Genomic DNA, 12,859 nt, shown 5'->3' on the forward strand with positions numbered 1-12,859 from the left:
ATCATAAATATTTCAAGCATTCTGCCTGTGTATGACAGGTAATAACACAGCTTCCTTCAGTGCAGGGTACAAACCACCACAAACTCCCAGAGGCTTCAGCTGGTCAATTACTGATTACTGAGTTGATTAACGTTCAGGTCATCAAGGCAGAAGGATGAAAAATCTTGCTTACTTAAACAGTAGGAAGACAAATACAGGTAACTAACAGACAAAATAATTCGTGTACTGTGATGGCAAATCACTGGTGTAAAAGAACTACAGTGTACTGTCCTTACGTGCACTGGGTATTTTACGATTGGTAAACATTAATAGAGTAAGAGTCAAAGCCAGGTTCAGAGGTAGTCTGTGAATTCTGATTCAGAAGGACTGTACTCTAACTAAACCTGCAGTTCCCAAGCAACAGCCAACCAGGTTTATTAATTCTCATTTTTTATCAGGCTGTTTCATAAAAGAAGCTAAGGTATCAGCTTTGATAGCATGGCTGGGTGGCTTGTTCCAGTTTCCCAAAACCCTTTACGGAAATAAGTGCCTCCCCTCCACAGAGTAACATTTTGTTATGAACAAATACATTATCTGCAAAACTGCCTGCTTGTTCCGTCCCTTACCCTCGGATGGAGAGAACTTCACAGTTCTGTGCCAGGGCTATAATGTCTGGCACGACGTTCTCCTCCTGAAGGAGATTTAGACCCCAGTTTGAAGTGCCAATGTTACCCTGAAAACAAACAGGCTCAGATCAGCAATTAGTAACGACAAAAAAGATCAATGTTGGGAAAAAAATCATCATATAAATATTTACAGTCACTGAAGGTAATCACGGAGTGAATATCTATTGACTTTGCACTGTTATATTTTATTTAGGGATGTAAAATTACTCAGTCTTAAAACCAGGATCACAACGTGGGTTACTGCAGTACGACTGATGCTCTATATACGTATGAAAAGTAAATGGTAGATCTGAGGATACACGACTGACTATAATTTGTCTGCCCAGATCAAGACAACAGGTGTTTCTATCTTAAATGCGACTGTCAAACCAAGGCTGCTTGTTTTGTCGTTTTTCCCTTGCCAAATGCACCAAACACTTAATTTCTAGCACATTAAACCAGAGACACCCTATCATTCATCACTATTCACTTTAAAGCATAACAGGGTGAAGAGTGTTACCAAGGCCCAAAGCGCTGCTTTGAGATGCTTCACGCCTTCCCATTTGTCCAGCATGGGAGATCGCACAGTGTAACTCAGGTCTGGCACGATACTCTGAGAACAGCAAAGGAAGAAAAGAGAAAATAAACTTTGGATAAACATCAACACCAACTGCCCAGCCAAGGCCACAGGGAACTTTTCTAAAACACCTGGGGCACAGAGGCGAATAAAAGGGAAAAATGTCAAATGGTTAAATCACGGCCATCTTTGTGCAGAGGTTTCTGAGAAATATCTAAAATATATTTCAAGGTAGCAGGAACTTCCTCATTGTACAAATAGTGCCTGGGTTTTTACAAAATGATCTTCGAGGTTGATGTGAAGGGCACCCGACAAGGTCGCCACACGACAGACACGCTGCAGTACCAGTTAGACATTAAAGACTTCAGTATTTTCCTCTTTACTGGTTTCTCTTGTCAGTTAGCTTGAATCTAGAGGAGGCATGTGAGGGGGGTCTAGCTCTTGTCTTTAAAGTCAGCAGGGTCTTCTGTTGCATCTCAGGAGGACTGACCATTGTGTGTTTGACATATTTCCCATCTCCCAGGCCTAGAAAGTGTGTTGCCCTCACACAGGCCCTCACATGTTGAACACGCAGGATCTTTAAACCACTGATGACATAGCTCAGCCTTTCCTTGAATGAAAACCTTATTTGTTTAATGTAACCAAACTGGATGAACAAAAAGCAGAAGACTTTCAAGTTAAGCAGAACAGAGACACTGTCTCCCTCACTGACACTGTTTAGAAGACTTGGTTTGAGTAATTTCTTGTTTCCCCTGTAACTCATTCACAGCTCTTGTGTTTGACATGCAAGTAAGTACTTATACACTTGCTCCAGTCGCAGTGTATTAAACAGAACATTCTGCAGCAGCAATTCTTCAAAACAATGTCATCAGACATGGCCAACTGTCTTCTCTCTCCTCTGGTCTGCAAAGCAGGTACAGAAGCTCCAGATTTACTAAAAACTTGTCTCAGTTCATCACGGGCAACGTCTCATTGTCTTGTGATAAGCCCATGGGTTGCATGAGCACTCCACAAAGACTGATCGAGAGGTTCTGTGTCTAAAATAAAAGGAAACCCCACAGAGCTATGTGACTACAACTATGCCTAGTGCACAGTCACACAACCAAAATGAAATATTTTCCAGGAGTTCTGTTCCTTATTTATCTACTGCAGACAGAATGTAACTAAGGCCAGAAACAAAACAGAACCAAAATAAAAACAATAGTTTTCATGAATTTCCTTAGAAGCTGAATTCTGCAATGTCCAAAGATTTCTTATGATTCCTGATTTTGAGCATGCATGTTATTAGCAAACAGCAAAAGCCTGTGGTGTCTATATCTTCAGAGATTTTAAAAAAGCTCCTCATGTTTCTATCAAGATAGCCACGACATAAACCTGTTTAGGTCAAATAACATTGCTGTGAGGTGTGCAGAGCACTACAAATGCCTGGCATAGCTCCAGTCAAAGGTTCAAAGGTTAATCTGCTCCCCCCTCTTCAACAAGTACCTGAGCCTCAAGCAGATGGCAGCCTGTTTTGTCATGGACCAGCTGACCATACAAGTGTACAGGAAGGTAGACATTTGGCCTCTGTAACCTGCAATATTGAACACAGATATTTAAAAGAGCAGTTAATGACAGAATACACAAGCATCCTACTTTTCATCAGCAGGCAGAACATTCTGGAGGACAGACACAAAAAGAAGAATGTCTTTTCAATGGCAGAAATGTAAATAAAAGACTCCCCAATCATATTCATGTTATGTTTTACCGGCCCATGTGGAAACAGAACATTTAAGGCAAAAACACAGTGAGGTTATGCTAATCCATTCAAAATGGGGCAACAATTATCCAGCCTCTGGTGCTGTTATTTATACAAGAGAGTGTATAGTCCATAAAATCTAGGTTTGATTCAGCTGCTGTCCAAAGAGAAACTCACCCATTTCTCTCAAGCACTAAATGAAACTGTCAAATAACGACCTGCTTCTATGATTCAATGCATTGCCATCATTATTTTTAAACAGATAATATAGATAAACAGATTAAATTTACACTGTGTGACATCCACATTAAACTTGCCAAATAATTCACAATTCCTAGAAAACCATGGCATGTTGGCTCAAAAAACAAAACAGCAGTAAGGTTCCATGATTCAAAATTTGCTTCCTGCAGTGCCATTTCAAAATACCACTGATGGACTGAGACAGTTGCAATCAAAGTAGGAGTTCACTCAGCCAATTCAAGAAAAGTTTAAAGGCCAAGAAGACTGAAGTTCTGGTTGAGAAACTTTAGCTTCACCTTTGGTTGCTCCGTCTTACGTAGTTGTCTCCATCAACTGGTTTGCGGTATGTAGTGAGTGCTTCGTTCAGCTGCTCTTCAATCAGATCTACATATTTCAAATTGTACTCCTGCGGGAAAAGAAGATCAAATGAAACGGAAACTCTGATCATTGTATATTGCCGACCCTTCCAAACACTGGAAACGTGTGTTTGGAATGTGTATCTTTGTGTAATAATTCTTTTTGGAGATCCTTTGGCCACAAGCGACTAAAACAGACCTGAAGGGATATGAATCAACAATTAAATTCTCTGATAGCAGGACTTCAGTTTCATCTCTCATCCAAACACGTTGCAAATGCACAGCAGGACACTGGGTTGAATCAGGGACCAGCTTCTGATGTTGCCTGTGCCTAGTAATATACTATAATGATTTGCCCCCAACAAAGGCCTTCCACAAAACACAGGCAGCCTGGACAAAATGGACTAAGGATCTCCTACCCACTAATTAGTCCTCTGTGCAGTTATCTGCTTCCAGCTTAACTTCATGTACAGTGCTAGACTAAAGGACACGTATAATGTAAGTATTTGGGTACCTTCATGCTTCATTATAGTATCCTACTTCTACACCATTACCAATACATTCCCCTTAAAAACATTTCAGAATAAATTTATGTTCCCAACAGCCCTTTGTACTTGAGGAGAGTAGACATCTGAGAACTAAGCTTAAGCATTCGGGAAAGTAACATCTGCACATTCATGAAAATTTTAAGACTGAACTTTCGAACATGATGACTGCAAAAATAGTATGGTTCAACTCAAGAAAACTATGTCATCTGGAAAATGGTTCTAAGCACAAATTTGCAGTGAAATGACATCAATGAAGATGAAACAGCATCACCTGCTGCTTTAATTTGATAAAACATAAATAAAAAAGCCCATTAACAATAACTTAGCATCCAATGACAGACCACCAGCACCAAAGGAAAAAACCTTTAAATAAGAAAATGAGTTCATTAAAGAATCATCAGAATTTATTACTATTCTTTTCCACCAAGAATGTCAACTGAATGTTCATGAACTTACTGAGCTGCTTTGTTACCTACTACTTAATCATTCCCACCAAAAATGTCAGTCTTCATGAACACACGGAGTTTCTTAAATTATTTACTCATTCCCATCATGAGCATCAGTGCATCTCATCTGAGCTGCCTGATAAATTATGAGTTGCTCCTTCTCACCAAGAACATCAGTGTTCATGACCCCTAGTAGGTCAAATAAGGAAACAAATGCAAAGCACAGTAAAAGCCTATGAGTCTATGATAAGCAAGGCAGGCACAGTCCCATTGCTTACCTTCTGCCATTTCTCCAGCTGTTTGGTAACATATCCCCTTTCATTTAGGTAGGAAAAGCCCTTTGGAATGGAAAGAAACCTAAAGCAAATAGAAAGAGCCGGATTAAATGGAATGAAGAATTTGGTCATTCACACAACATGGAATTCAGCCCAGGGTTTTCCAGGCTCTGCTGCTTTCTACAAAGAAATAGCATACTATGGGCCACTACATGAAAGCTGAAATGCCAGCTGATTATTTAGAAACATTGATGACGCAATGAACTTGCATACAAAAATTGAATACTGACAGCTAAGAGTACAATAATTACAATTGTATTAAATTGCTAATTGAAATTACAGTTCAGTTTTAATTACTGCAGAGTACTGCCATACCTATGCACCCTCTAAGCATAATATAGAGTGCTAGCATTATAGTCATAGGTCACGTTTCAATGTATATTTATTTTTCGTATGACTGTAAATTCTGCAGAATTACTGTAAGCCAAATTGCTTTACCTACAGTTTTCAAATTAGCTAGTAATACTGTTGTGCTTGTGGACGGAAAATGAACTACAAAAAGGAGGAAAACAAATGCACACTGATTACAGAGATGCTGTTCCTTACGAGAAATTGAGGAAAAAGGCAGAATAACCCAGATGCACAGTGCATACTCCCTCTTCTCCAAAATGGGTTGTTCTGCAGACATAAGTCTTCGGCAGAACAAAAATCTAAACATCGAACATTTGGCTAGACATAGATCTCATCTAGGCAAAAGTTTCTGAGCTACTGGCATTCCAAGTGAATGGAAACCCCCCTTTGTAAAAGGAATGGACAGATAAACTAACCCACCTGTCCAATTAGCAATTTTTAAACTCACGTATTAAAATATTCAATATACATCAATACATTTTTAAAAATACAAATATCAAAAACAACCCATTTAATTAGAAAAAATGATTTAAAACTAATTATACTGAAAGATTCTTTACCCAGATGTTTATGAATAAACTTACATTTCTAAAAGTTTGAAATCTAATTCTGTCTTTAATTACTGAGGTGTTAAAGTGTCAGGAAAAGAAATAAGGACATTTAAATATCGAGAAAATGCACAATACAGAATCTGAATTACAAATGGGTTTGGATGAGAATATGCGGGCAGACTGGACCATTATCTCAATCACTCTCTAGAGACGACACTGATCGCTTAAGATCCTTGTGTGGTTCTCACTCCTACATCCCTTACCGTAGAAGAAGCAACAGTCCTTTATCTCCTAAATGGGACAGTGCTGGCTTCATCTGAATTAGTGCATGAAGATTGGCCTAAAAAATGAAGCACAAGACATGTCAAGATATACACAACTAAAATAAAAAGCAACTATAATCAAATACAAACTACCAATAGTGCAGCCTAGTTCTTCTACTCAAAAAAATCAGCCAGGAAAAATGCATTCTCCGACCTACTGTATTGATCTCAGACTTGCAATTATGACAAGCACTACAGTTGCTGAAAACCATCAAAAAATTGTTTTGAATTACTTTTCTTTTTGCCCCTGTTTGAAACAACGACATCACTGTTAATCAGCCTTTTATCAAAGCTGCTATCCCAGTGTCAGCATAGGGAGGTGAAGACCACTCATGAAGTTTCATAGCCCTCCTCCCTATGTCACCCTCCCAAGGCCCCTGGTGCCAACAGCAGACTCCCATACGTTGAAGTTCTTCCCAACAGTGAGGTAGTCGAGGATATTCCTGCCGTCTCAGGCCTATCTCACCCCATCAGTGCTCTGCCTAACAGGTCCTGCCCCTTGAGGAACTCCTAGTCACAACTTATTCTTATAGCCAGCAGCCATATCACCCTGCAACTCACAACTGGCAACCCACTGAAGCTAAGCAGGTGTGAGCCTGGTCAGTACCTGGATGGGAGACCACCTGGGAAAAACTAAGGTTGCTGCTGGAAGAGGTGTCAGTGGGGCCAGCAGGGGGCGCTCACCCTGTGGTCCATGTGGGTCCTAATGCCCCAGTATAGTGACGGGGACACTATACTGTAAACAGGCGCCGTCCTTCGGATGAGACGTAAATCCGAGGTCCTGACTCTCTGTGGTCATTAAAAATCCCAGGGCACTTCTCGAAAAGAGTAGGGGTGTAACCCCAGCGTCCTGGCCAAATTTCCCATTGGCCCTTACCAGTCATGGCCTCCTAATAATCCTCTCTATGAAGATTATGAATTGGCTTCATTACTCTGCTCTCCTCCCCACTGATAGCTGATGTGTGGTGAGCGTTCTGGCGCACTGTGGGTGCCGTCGCATCATCCGGGTGGATGCTGCACATTGGTGGTGGTGGTGGAGGGGAGTCCCCATTACCTGTAAAGCGCTTTGAGTGGAGTGTCCAGAAAAGCGCTATATAAGTGTAAGCAATTATAATTATTATTATTCTCTTTTTGCCTACGTCTACCTAAGGACGCAGCTTACCTTGTCCTCACAGGCCTCATCCAGGATGTCGAGAGCCTCCATGGAGATGGTCTTGTTCTTATCATGCAGCTGAGTCACCAGCAGCTCGATTCCCCAGTTGCTGAAGAATTCGATGTTGGCCCTCAGGAGAACTCGTAGGTGCTTGGTTGCATACAGCCTGCAGCTCTGTAATGCAAACGTGGATGAGAAGGACACCAACCTCCTGAAGCACCCGTTTCTCACCAAAGCTAGAGGTACTTTGGAGACCTTGTTTCTGTGAGGACTGACTCAGTGCAAGTCTGAACTGGTAGACTCTGCTGAAGTGGGACTTCAAGTAAGAATGGAAAAGTACAATCTTCAGTGAAAGACACCCTTTCGCGTTTCTAACCTGAATGTCACATGTGGGAATCATGGGAATGAACTGAAGTAGAAGTACTTTTTGAAAACAAGGCCAATGCTTCATGCTAATGCAGATCAGGCCACCCACATAACAGTTTATAACACAAAAGCCAGAACACTACAGTTTAATTTCTATGCTGTTATATTCACCTTCAGATTTAAGAACCACATAATACTGACTTAATTTCACTGTATATTCTTTATTTTGCAAAGCTTATATAGGTAAGTACTAGTATGTGAACTTTACTTGGCGGTAGACAGTCTGGAAATACAAAGGGCAGACTGACACCAAAGGGGGAAACAAAAGGCCGCACTTAGCCATGGTTAAAAAAGGAGATAATGGGTTTGTCAGTATTTTACAATCTTCTTTCTCTGTTTTACAATTAAAAGCATAACTAAGGCTTTGGTTGTATTCTCTGGCTTTGACTCTGTACAGCTTCACACTTGACACAACTATTTCTCTTTGTGACATTCATGAAATATTGCAGGAGGGAAGCACCACACCAGTCCTATAGGGCCAAAAGGTTTCTTGTTTGCCTGCCTCCTAAGCCCTTAATCACGTAATTGATGCAATTACTTGCTTAATTGGATTGGGTAAAGTTTCTGCTGGAAAGAGCTATAAAACCTGCATAAAAGCAGCCCCTGAAAACTGGAGTTGGGCCCCCCGGTATTATGATATTGTTTTACTGGCAGCTTCCTTATTTAGTCTGCATAAGGACGGCGAACTCCTTATGAAACAAGTTTATAACAGCACCAGCTATAATACTTACGTCTGTAGCTGCAGTTAAGATTTTGGACAAGATGACCCTGGCCAGACCATCACGACTGTAGTCCAACGTGGAAACGGTCAGTTTTAATAAGTGGTCCTGGTTCTTCAGTGAACAAAGATTTAGTAGACTGGGAAAACAAAGAAAATTAGCAGAGATGAAAGAGGGAAATCATCAATACTACAGTTGCAAGCAAAAGTTTGTGAACACTATGGAATCACCTGGATATCTGCATTAATTACTCATAAAAATGTGGCCTGATCTTCAACTAAGTCACAATAATAGACAATCACAATTTGCTTAAACTAATAACACACAAACAAAAATACTTCTTCCTGTCAATATTGAACACATCGTTTAAACATTCACAGTCCAGGCTGGAAAACGTATGGGAACCATTGTATTTAGTAACTGGTAAAACCTCCTTTAGCAGCAATAACCTCCACCCAATGTTTCCTGTAGCTGCTGATTAGGCTTGCAGAATTTTAGACCATTCCTTTCAAAACTGATTTCAGTTCATTGGTATTTCTGGGATTCCTTGCGCGAACAGCTCACTTCAGGTCATGCCACAGCATCTCAATTGGGTTGAGGTCAGGACTCTGACTTGGCCATCCCAGAACAGAAATTTTCTTCTGTTTTAGCTATTCTGTTGTTGATTTACTCCTGTGTTTCGGGTCATTGTCTTGTTGAATCACCGAACTTCTATTAAGCTTCAGGTGACCGCTTCCCTGACATTCTCCTGTTATATTTCTTGATACAATTTTGAATTTATTGTTCCCTCTATGATAGCAAGCTGTCCAGGCCCTGAGGCAGCAAGGCAGCTCCAAACCATGATGTGCCCTCTACCATGGTATACGGGTGGGATGAGGTTTTGGTGTTGGTGTGCAGTGCTATTTTTCCTCCAAACATAGCATTGCACATTTCTTTCTAAGAGTTCAACTTTTGTCTCATCTGTCCACAGAACATTGTCCCAGAAGCGTTGTGGAACATCCAGGTGGTCTTTTGCAAACGTGAGACGTGCAGCAATGTTTTTTTTGTAGAGCAGTGGTTTCCTCCGTGGTGTCCTTCCATTAACATCGTTTTTGTTCTGTGTTTTTCTTATAGTGGACACACGATGGAGACTTATGCAAGTTCAAGAGATTTCTGCAGGTCCTTTGCTGTTACTCTAGTGTTCTTTTTCACCTCCTTCGGCACTGCCCACTGCGCTCTTCCCGTGATCTTTGCAGGACGCCCACTCCTAGGGAGAGTGGCAACAGTACACAGAATTTCCTCCAAATACTTTTGTAGCCTTTTCCAGCCTTATGCATCTCTACAATTCTGCTTCTAAGGTTCTCTAATATATCTTTTGATTGGGGCATGGTTCACAATAACAGCTCTTTCTTGAGAAGAGCAGACACTGTCAGTAACCAACCTTTGTGTGTCAATCTCATCTCATTGATTGGTACACCTGACTCCAATTAGCTTTAGGAGAAGACATTAGTCTAGAGGTTCACATACGTTTTCCAACCTAGACTGTGAATGTTTAAATGATGTGTTTAGTACTGACAAGAAGAAGTACAACTGTTTGTGTGTTATTAGTTTAAACAGATTGTGTTTGTCTATTACTGTGACTTAGTTGAAGATCAGACCACATTTTTATGAGTAATTAATGCAGAAATCCAGGTAATTCCAAAGGGTTCACAAATGTTTGTTTGCAACTGTATATAGACCACAACAGATAAATAACTGTTAACCTCTCAGCTTTAATGATGAATGATCTTCCTTAAGAGGAGCCTCAGTGAATCCCATTATTCAGTTCTGGTGAAGGTTAATTTCCTCCAGTTGGAGCTGCTGGCAGAGGTCTCTGATGCTTTAACTTTTGACAGTTATTGTTAAGCAGTACTTCATTGTCAGCATTTTTTTTTTAAATCAACATGTCAGTTTGGTGCCGGAAAAAGGACTAGAAAATCCGTAACAATTCAAAGATGTTTTTTAGTGGGTAAACAAGTACATTTTGAAGATTTTTTTCCACTAGGGCTTCGGCGATTCAACTGAGAACAGAGACGAAGAAACAAGCTAATAGCAGCAATACGAAATCATAAATGCCAAGATGTTTCCTAGGTCTCAAGGAAAAGCTGCAAGCAGACCAGTCACTGTGTTCTGAAGGGCAGTATTTCAACTGGCAGTTACTGTCAAAGATATCCTATCACTGATTTTGTCCTGGTACCTGAAGATAACTGTAAATTCACACCTGTTAGCTAGTTAAGAGTGGCTTTAAGAGTACTTTGTTGCTTTGGGTCAGTAAATAGGTCTATCAAAAAAATTAACAAGTGTCAGCAAGTGAGCCACAATTTAGAAAGCAAGTCATCAGACTCTTCTTGTTGAGTAAATTTAGGGTCAGTCAACCACACACTGTAACAGAAGGGTTATGTAACAAGCCTTGAAACAGGAAAAATGAGTGGTGAGTAAAACGTTAGTCTGAAATTCCTGCCAGAAGAAATGTCTGGTTTCAGAGCTGTAACTAATTAAAAATGTTTCATGAACACAAAGTAAAAGTCTTAAATCATGGTATACACATTAATACTAGGTGCGTTGGCTAAATAACATCCACAGGCACAATCTTTTCTATTTTTTTATTTCTGTCTTTACTATTGCCCTTTAAGGCTAAAATTAGCATTAGGACCCATATTCTTCTTCTCAATCAAGTCCCAGACAAAGATTAAAGAACCCCCAATACTGCATGTATATTTCTTTAAAAAAAAGCTTTGGAATAAACTCTTGCACATCACTGCCAACACCGCTTGTCCCAGAAATTACATGTCTGAGGAGGCATCTCTAGTTAAACCAATTTTAAATAAAAACATACAAGTACAAACATGGGGGGACAAATTTTTAAAGTTTAAAAAGTATACTGTTTTTATTGGTACAGAGCAATAAATCAATTTAGCGCAATGAAGTAGTCAGCCAGCATGCTACTAGCTTTTTATATTTCATTCTTTGGAGTGAAAAGGGAGCCCCACTTATATTAATCTCACTGCTACCTGGTTTGTTTGAAAGAAAAAAAAGTATATAAACTGTTTTTAAAAACTGAACGTAAAAGTAATGCTTAGCTTTTATGTTTATTGATAGTTTTAAGACATTTTAAGATTCCAGGCTGGAGGGTTTAATCCCAGATGGGACAATATTATTGTACCCTTAAGAAACTCATATTTCTTGAGTAGGTGCCCTACTGGATAAATGTGTATTCTCCAAATCAACATTATACATGATGATTTGTTCTCAATCGGCTGATCTGGTTAAATAAAAATATTAGTCAACACTTGACACAGTGGTTGAAGCTTAACCATTCTCCAGATTTGTAAGATAATTTATTGACATTTTGGCTGAAGGTGAAAAAAAGAGAAAATAATTATACAATGAAATAAGAAGCAAGGCCAAAAAAATTAAATGTGTAAAAAACCTGTTCACTTAAATAATAAGATGCCAGGTAGATAGGACAGTTTCCTTGCTCCATAATAAACCGAAGCAATATGAACACGAACATTCATGTGTGTATTTCATTTTCCAGCGGGGAGTTGCTTTCATGTGGTTTTCTCTTTACACAAGGAGCTGAACTATTTCCTTCATTCAGTGCTGTACTGGAGCACCCATTAGAGTGTCATTAATTTTCCTGCCAATTTATAATGCTTTTAGAATGGTCAGGTTGCAGTTAGCAATTTTTTTCCCCATTCAAGTCAATTGGCTGTGGTTGACATTGTACTGTATTTAGTCTTCTAATCTGCACACTCTATGATTGAAGAAGGGACTGAACAATTCTTCACACTCCCTCAAGTGCTGCATTAGAAATACCTTAGGCATCGAAAAATGGCTAACTATATACAACATCATTCCTGGGATTATATTCACACTGAAGAAAATACATAACACAATTAAAGTTGTTTTAAATAGGGGTAAATAAAAACGCTCATAATGATTAATTTGACTAAAATTTCACTGAGAGCATTGGCTTCAGATAAGGATGCAAGCATGTCAATATTTGATAGTCTCCTGTCTGTGCCATTAGCTGATCCAAGTGAAATTCACCACACAACAGCAAACAATAGGTTAAGGGTCACCGGAGTGGGCTGGTTTCAAAGATAGCTTGTGGCTCAAACAGAGCCCATGAGCTGGCAATATTATGAGGGAGAGCTACTGTACATCAATCGATGCCTTAGCTTTCTTGTTAGATGATGTTGATGCCACTTACAGAAATCACTATATAAGAAAATGACTATTATAGCTCCCCTTCCCCTGAGAGAGCAGAAATTGCAAAAGCGGACATTTTGAAAGCACTTTGCTTAGTCCCCAAATAGTAAAGAGGTGGCAACCATGAAACTCTCAAACAAGAAAATTTTATCTACTTTAAACTTCTGGTGCATGCGCTGTATTATATGTTAGGCCACCTACAAAATTAAACTCCCTTAT

General features: G+C 39.7%; 1 protein-coding gene across 3 annotated transcripts in view; it reads right to left on the minus strand.

Moving 5' to 3' along the window:
• Positions 1–12,859, minus strand: part of rictora (RPTOR independent companion of MTOR, complex 2 a) — a 79,780-nt gene that overhangs the window by 13,421 nt on the left and 53,500 nt on the right. For all 3 annotated transcript variants that reach the window (XM_069186939.1, XM_069186938.1, XM_069186940.1), the window contains 8 exons: positions 8,420–8,546; positions 7,272–7,436; positions 6,050–6,126; positions 4,828–4,906; positions 3,496–3,605; positions 2,707–2,794; positions 1,165–1,257; positions 606–712 (listed from right to left, as the gene is read on the minus strand). In XM_069186939.1, coding sequence (XP_069043040.1) covers positions 606–712; positions 1,165–1,257; positions 2,707–2,794; positions 3,496–3,605; positions 4,828–4,906; positions 6,050–6,126; positions 7,272–7,436; positions 8,420–8,546 — 846 coding nt within the window. The remainder of the gene's footprint in view (positions 1–605; positions 713–1,164; positions 1,258–2,706; positions 2,795–3,495; positions 3,606–4,827; positions 4,907–6,049; positions 6,127–7,271; positions 7,437–8,419; positions 8,547–12,859) is intronic.

Source organism: Lepisosteus oculatus, chromosome 3, assembly GCF_040954835.1.
Source record: "Lepisosteus oculatus isolate fLepOcu1 chromosome 3, fLepOcu1.hap2, whole genome shotgun sequence".
NCBI lineage: Eukaryota > Metazoa > Chordata > Actinopteri > Semionotiformes > Lepisosteidae > Lepisosteus > Lepisosteus oculatus.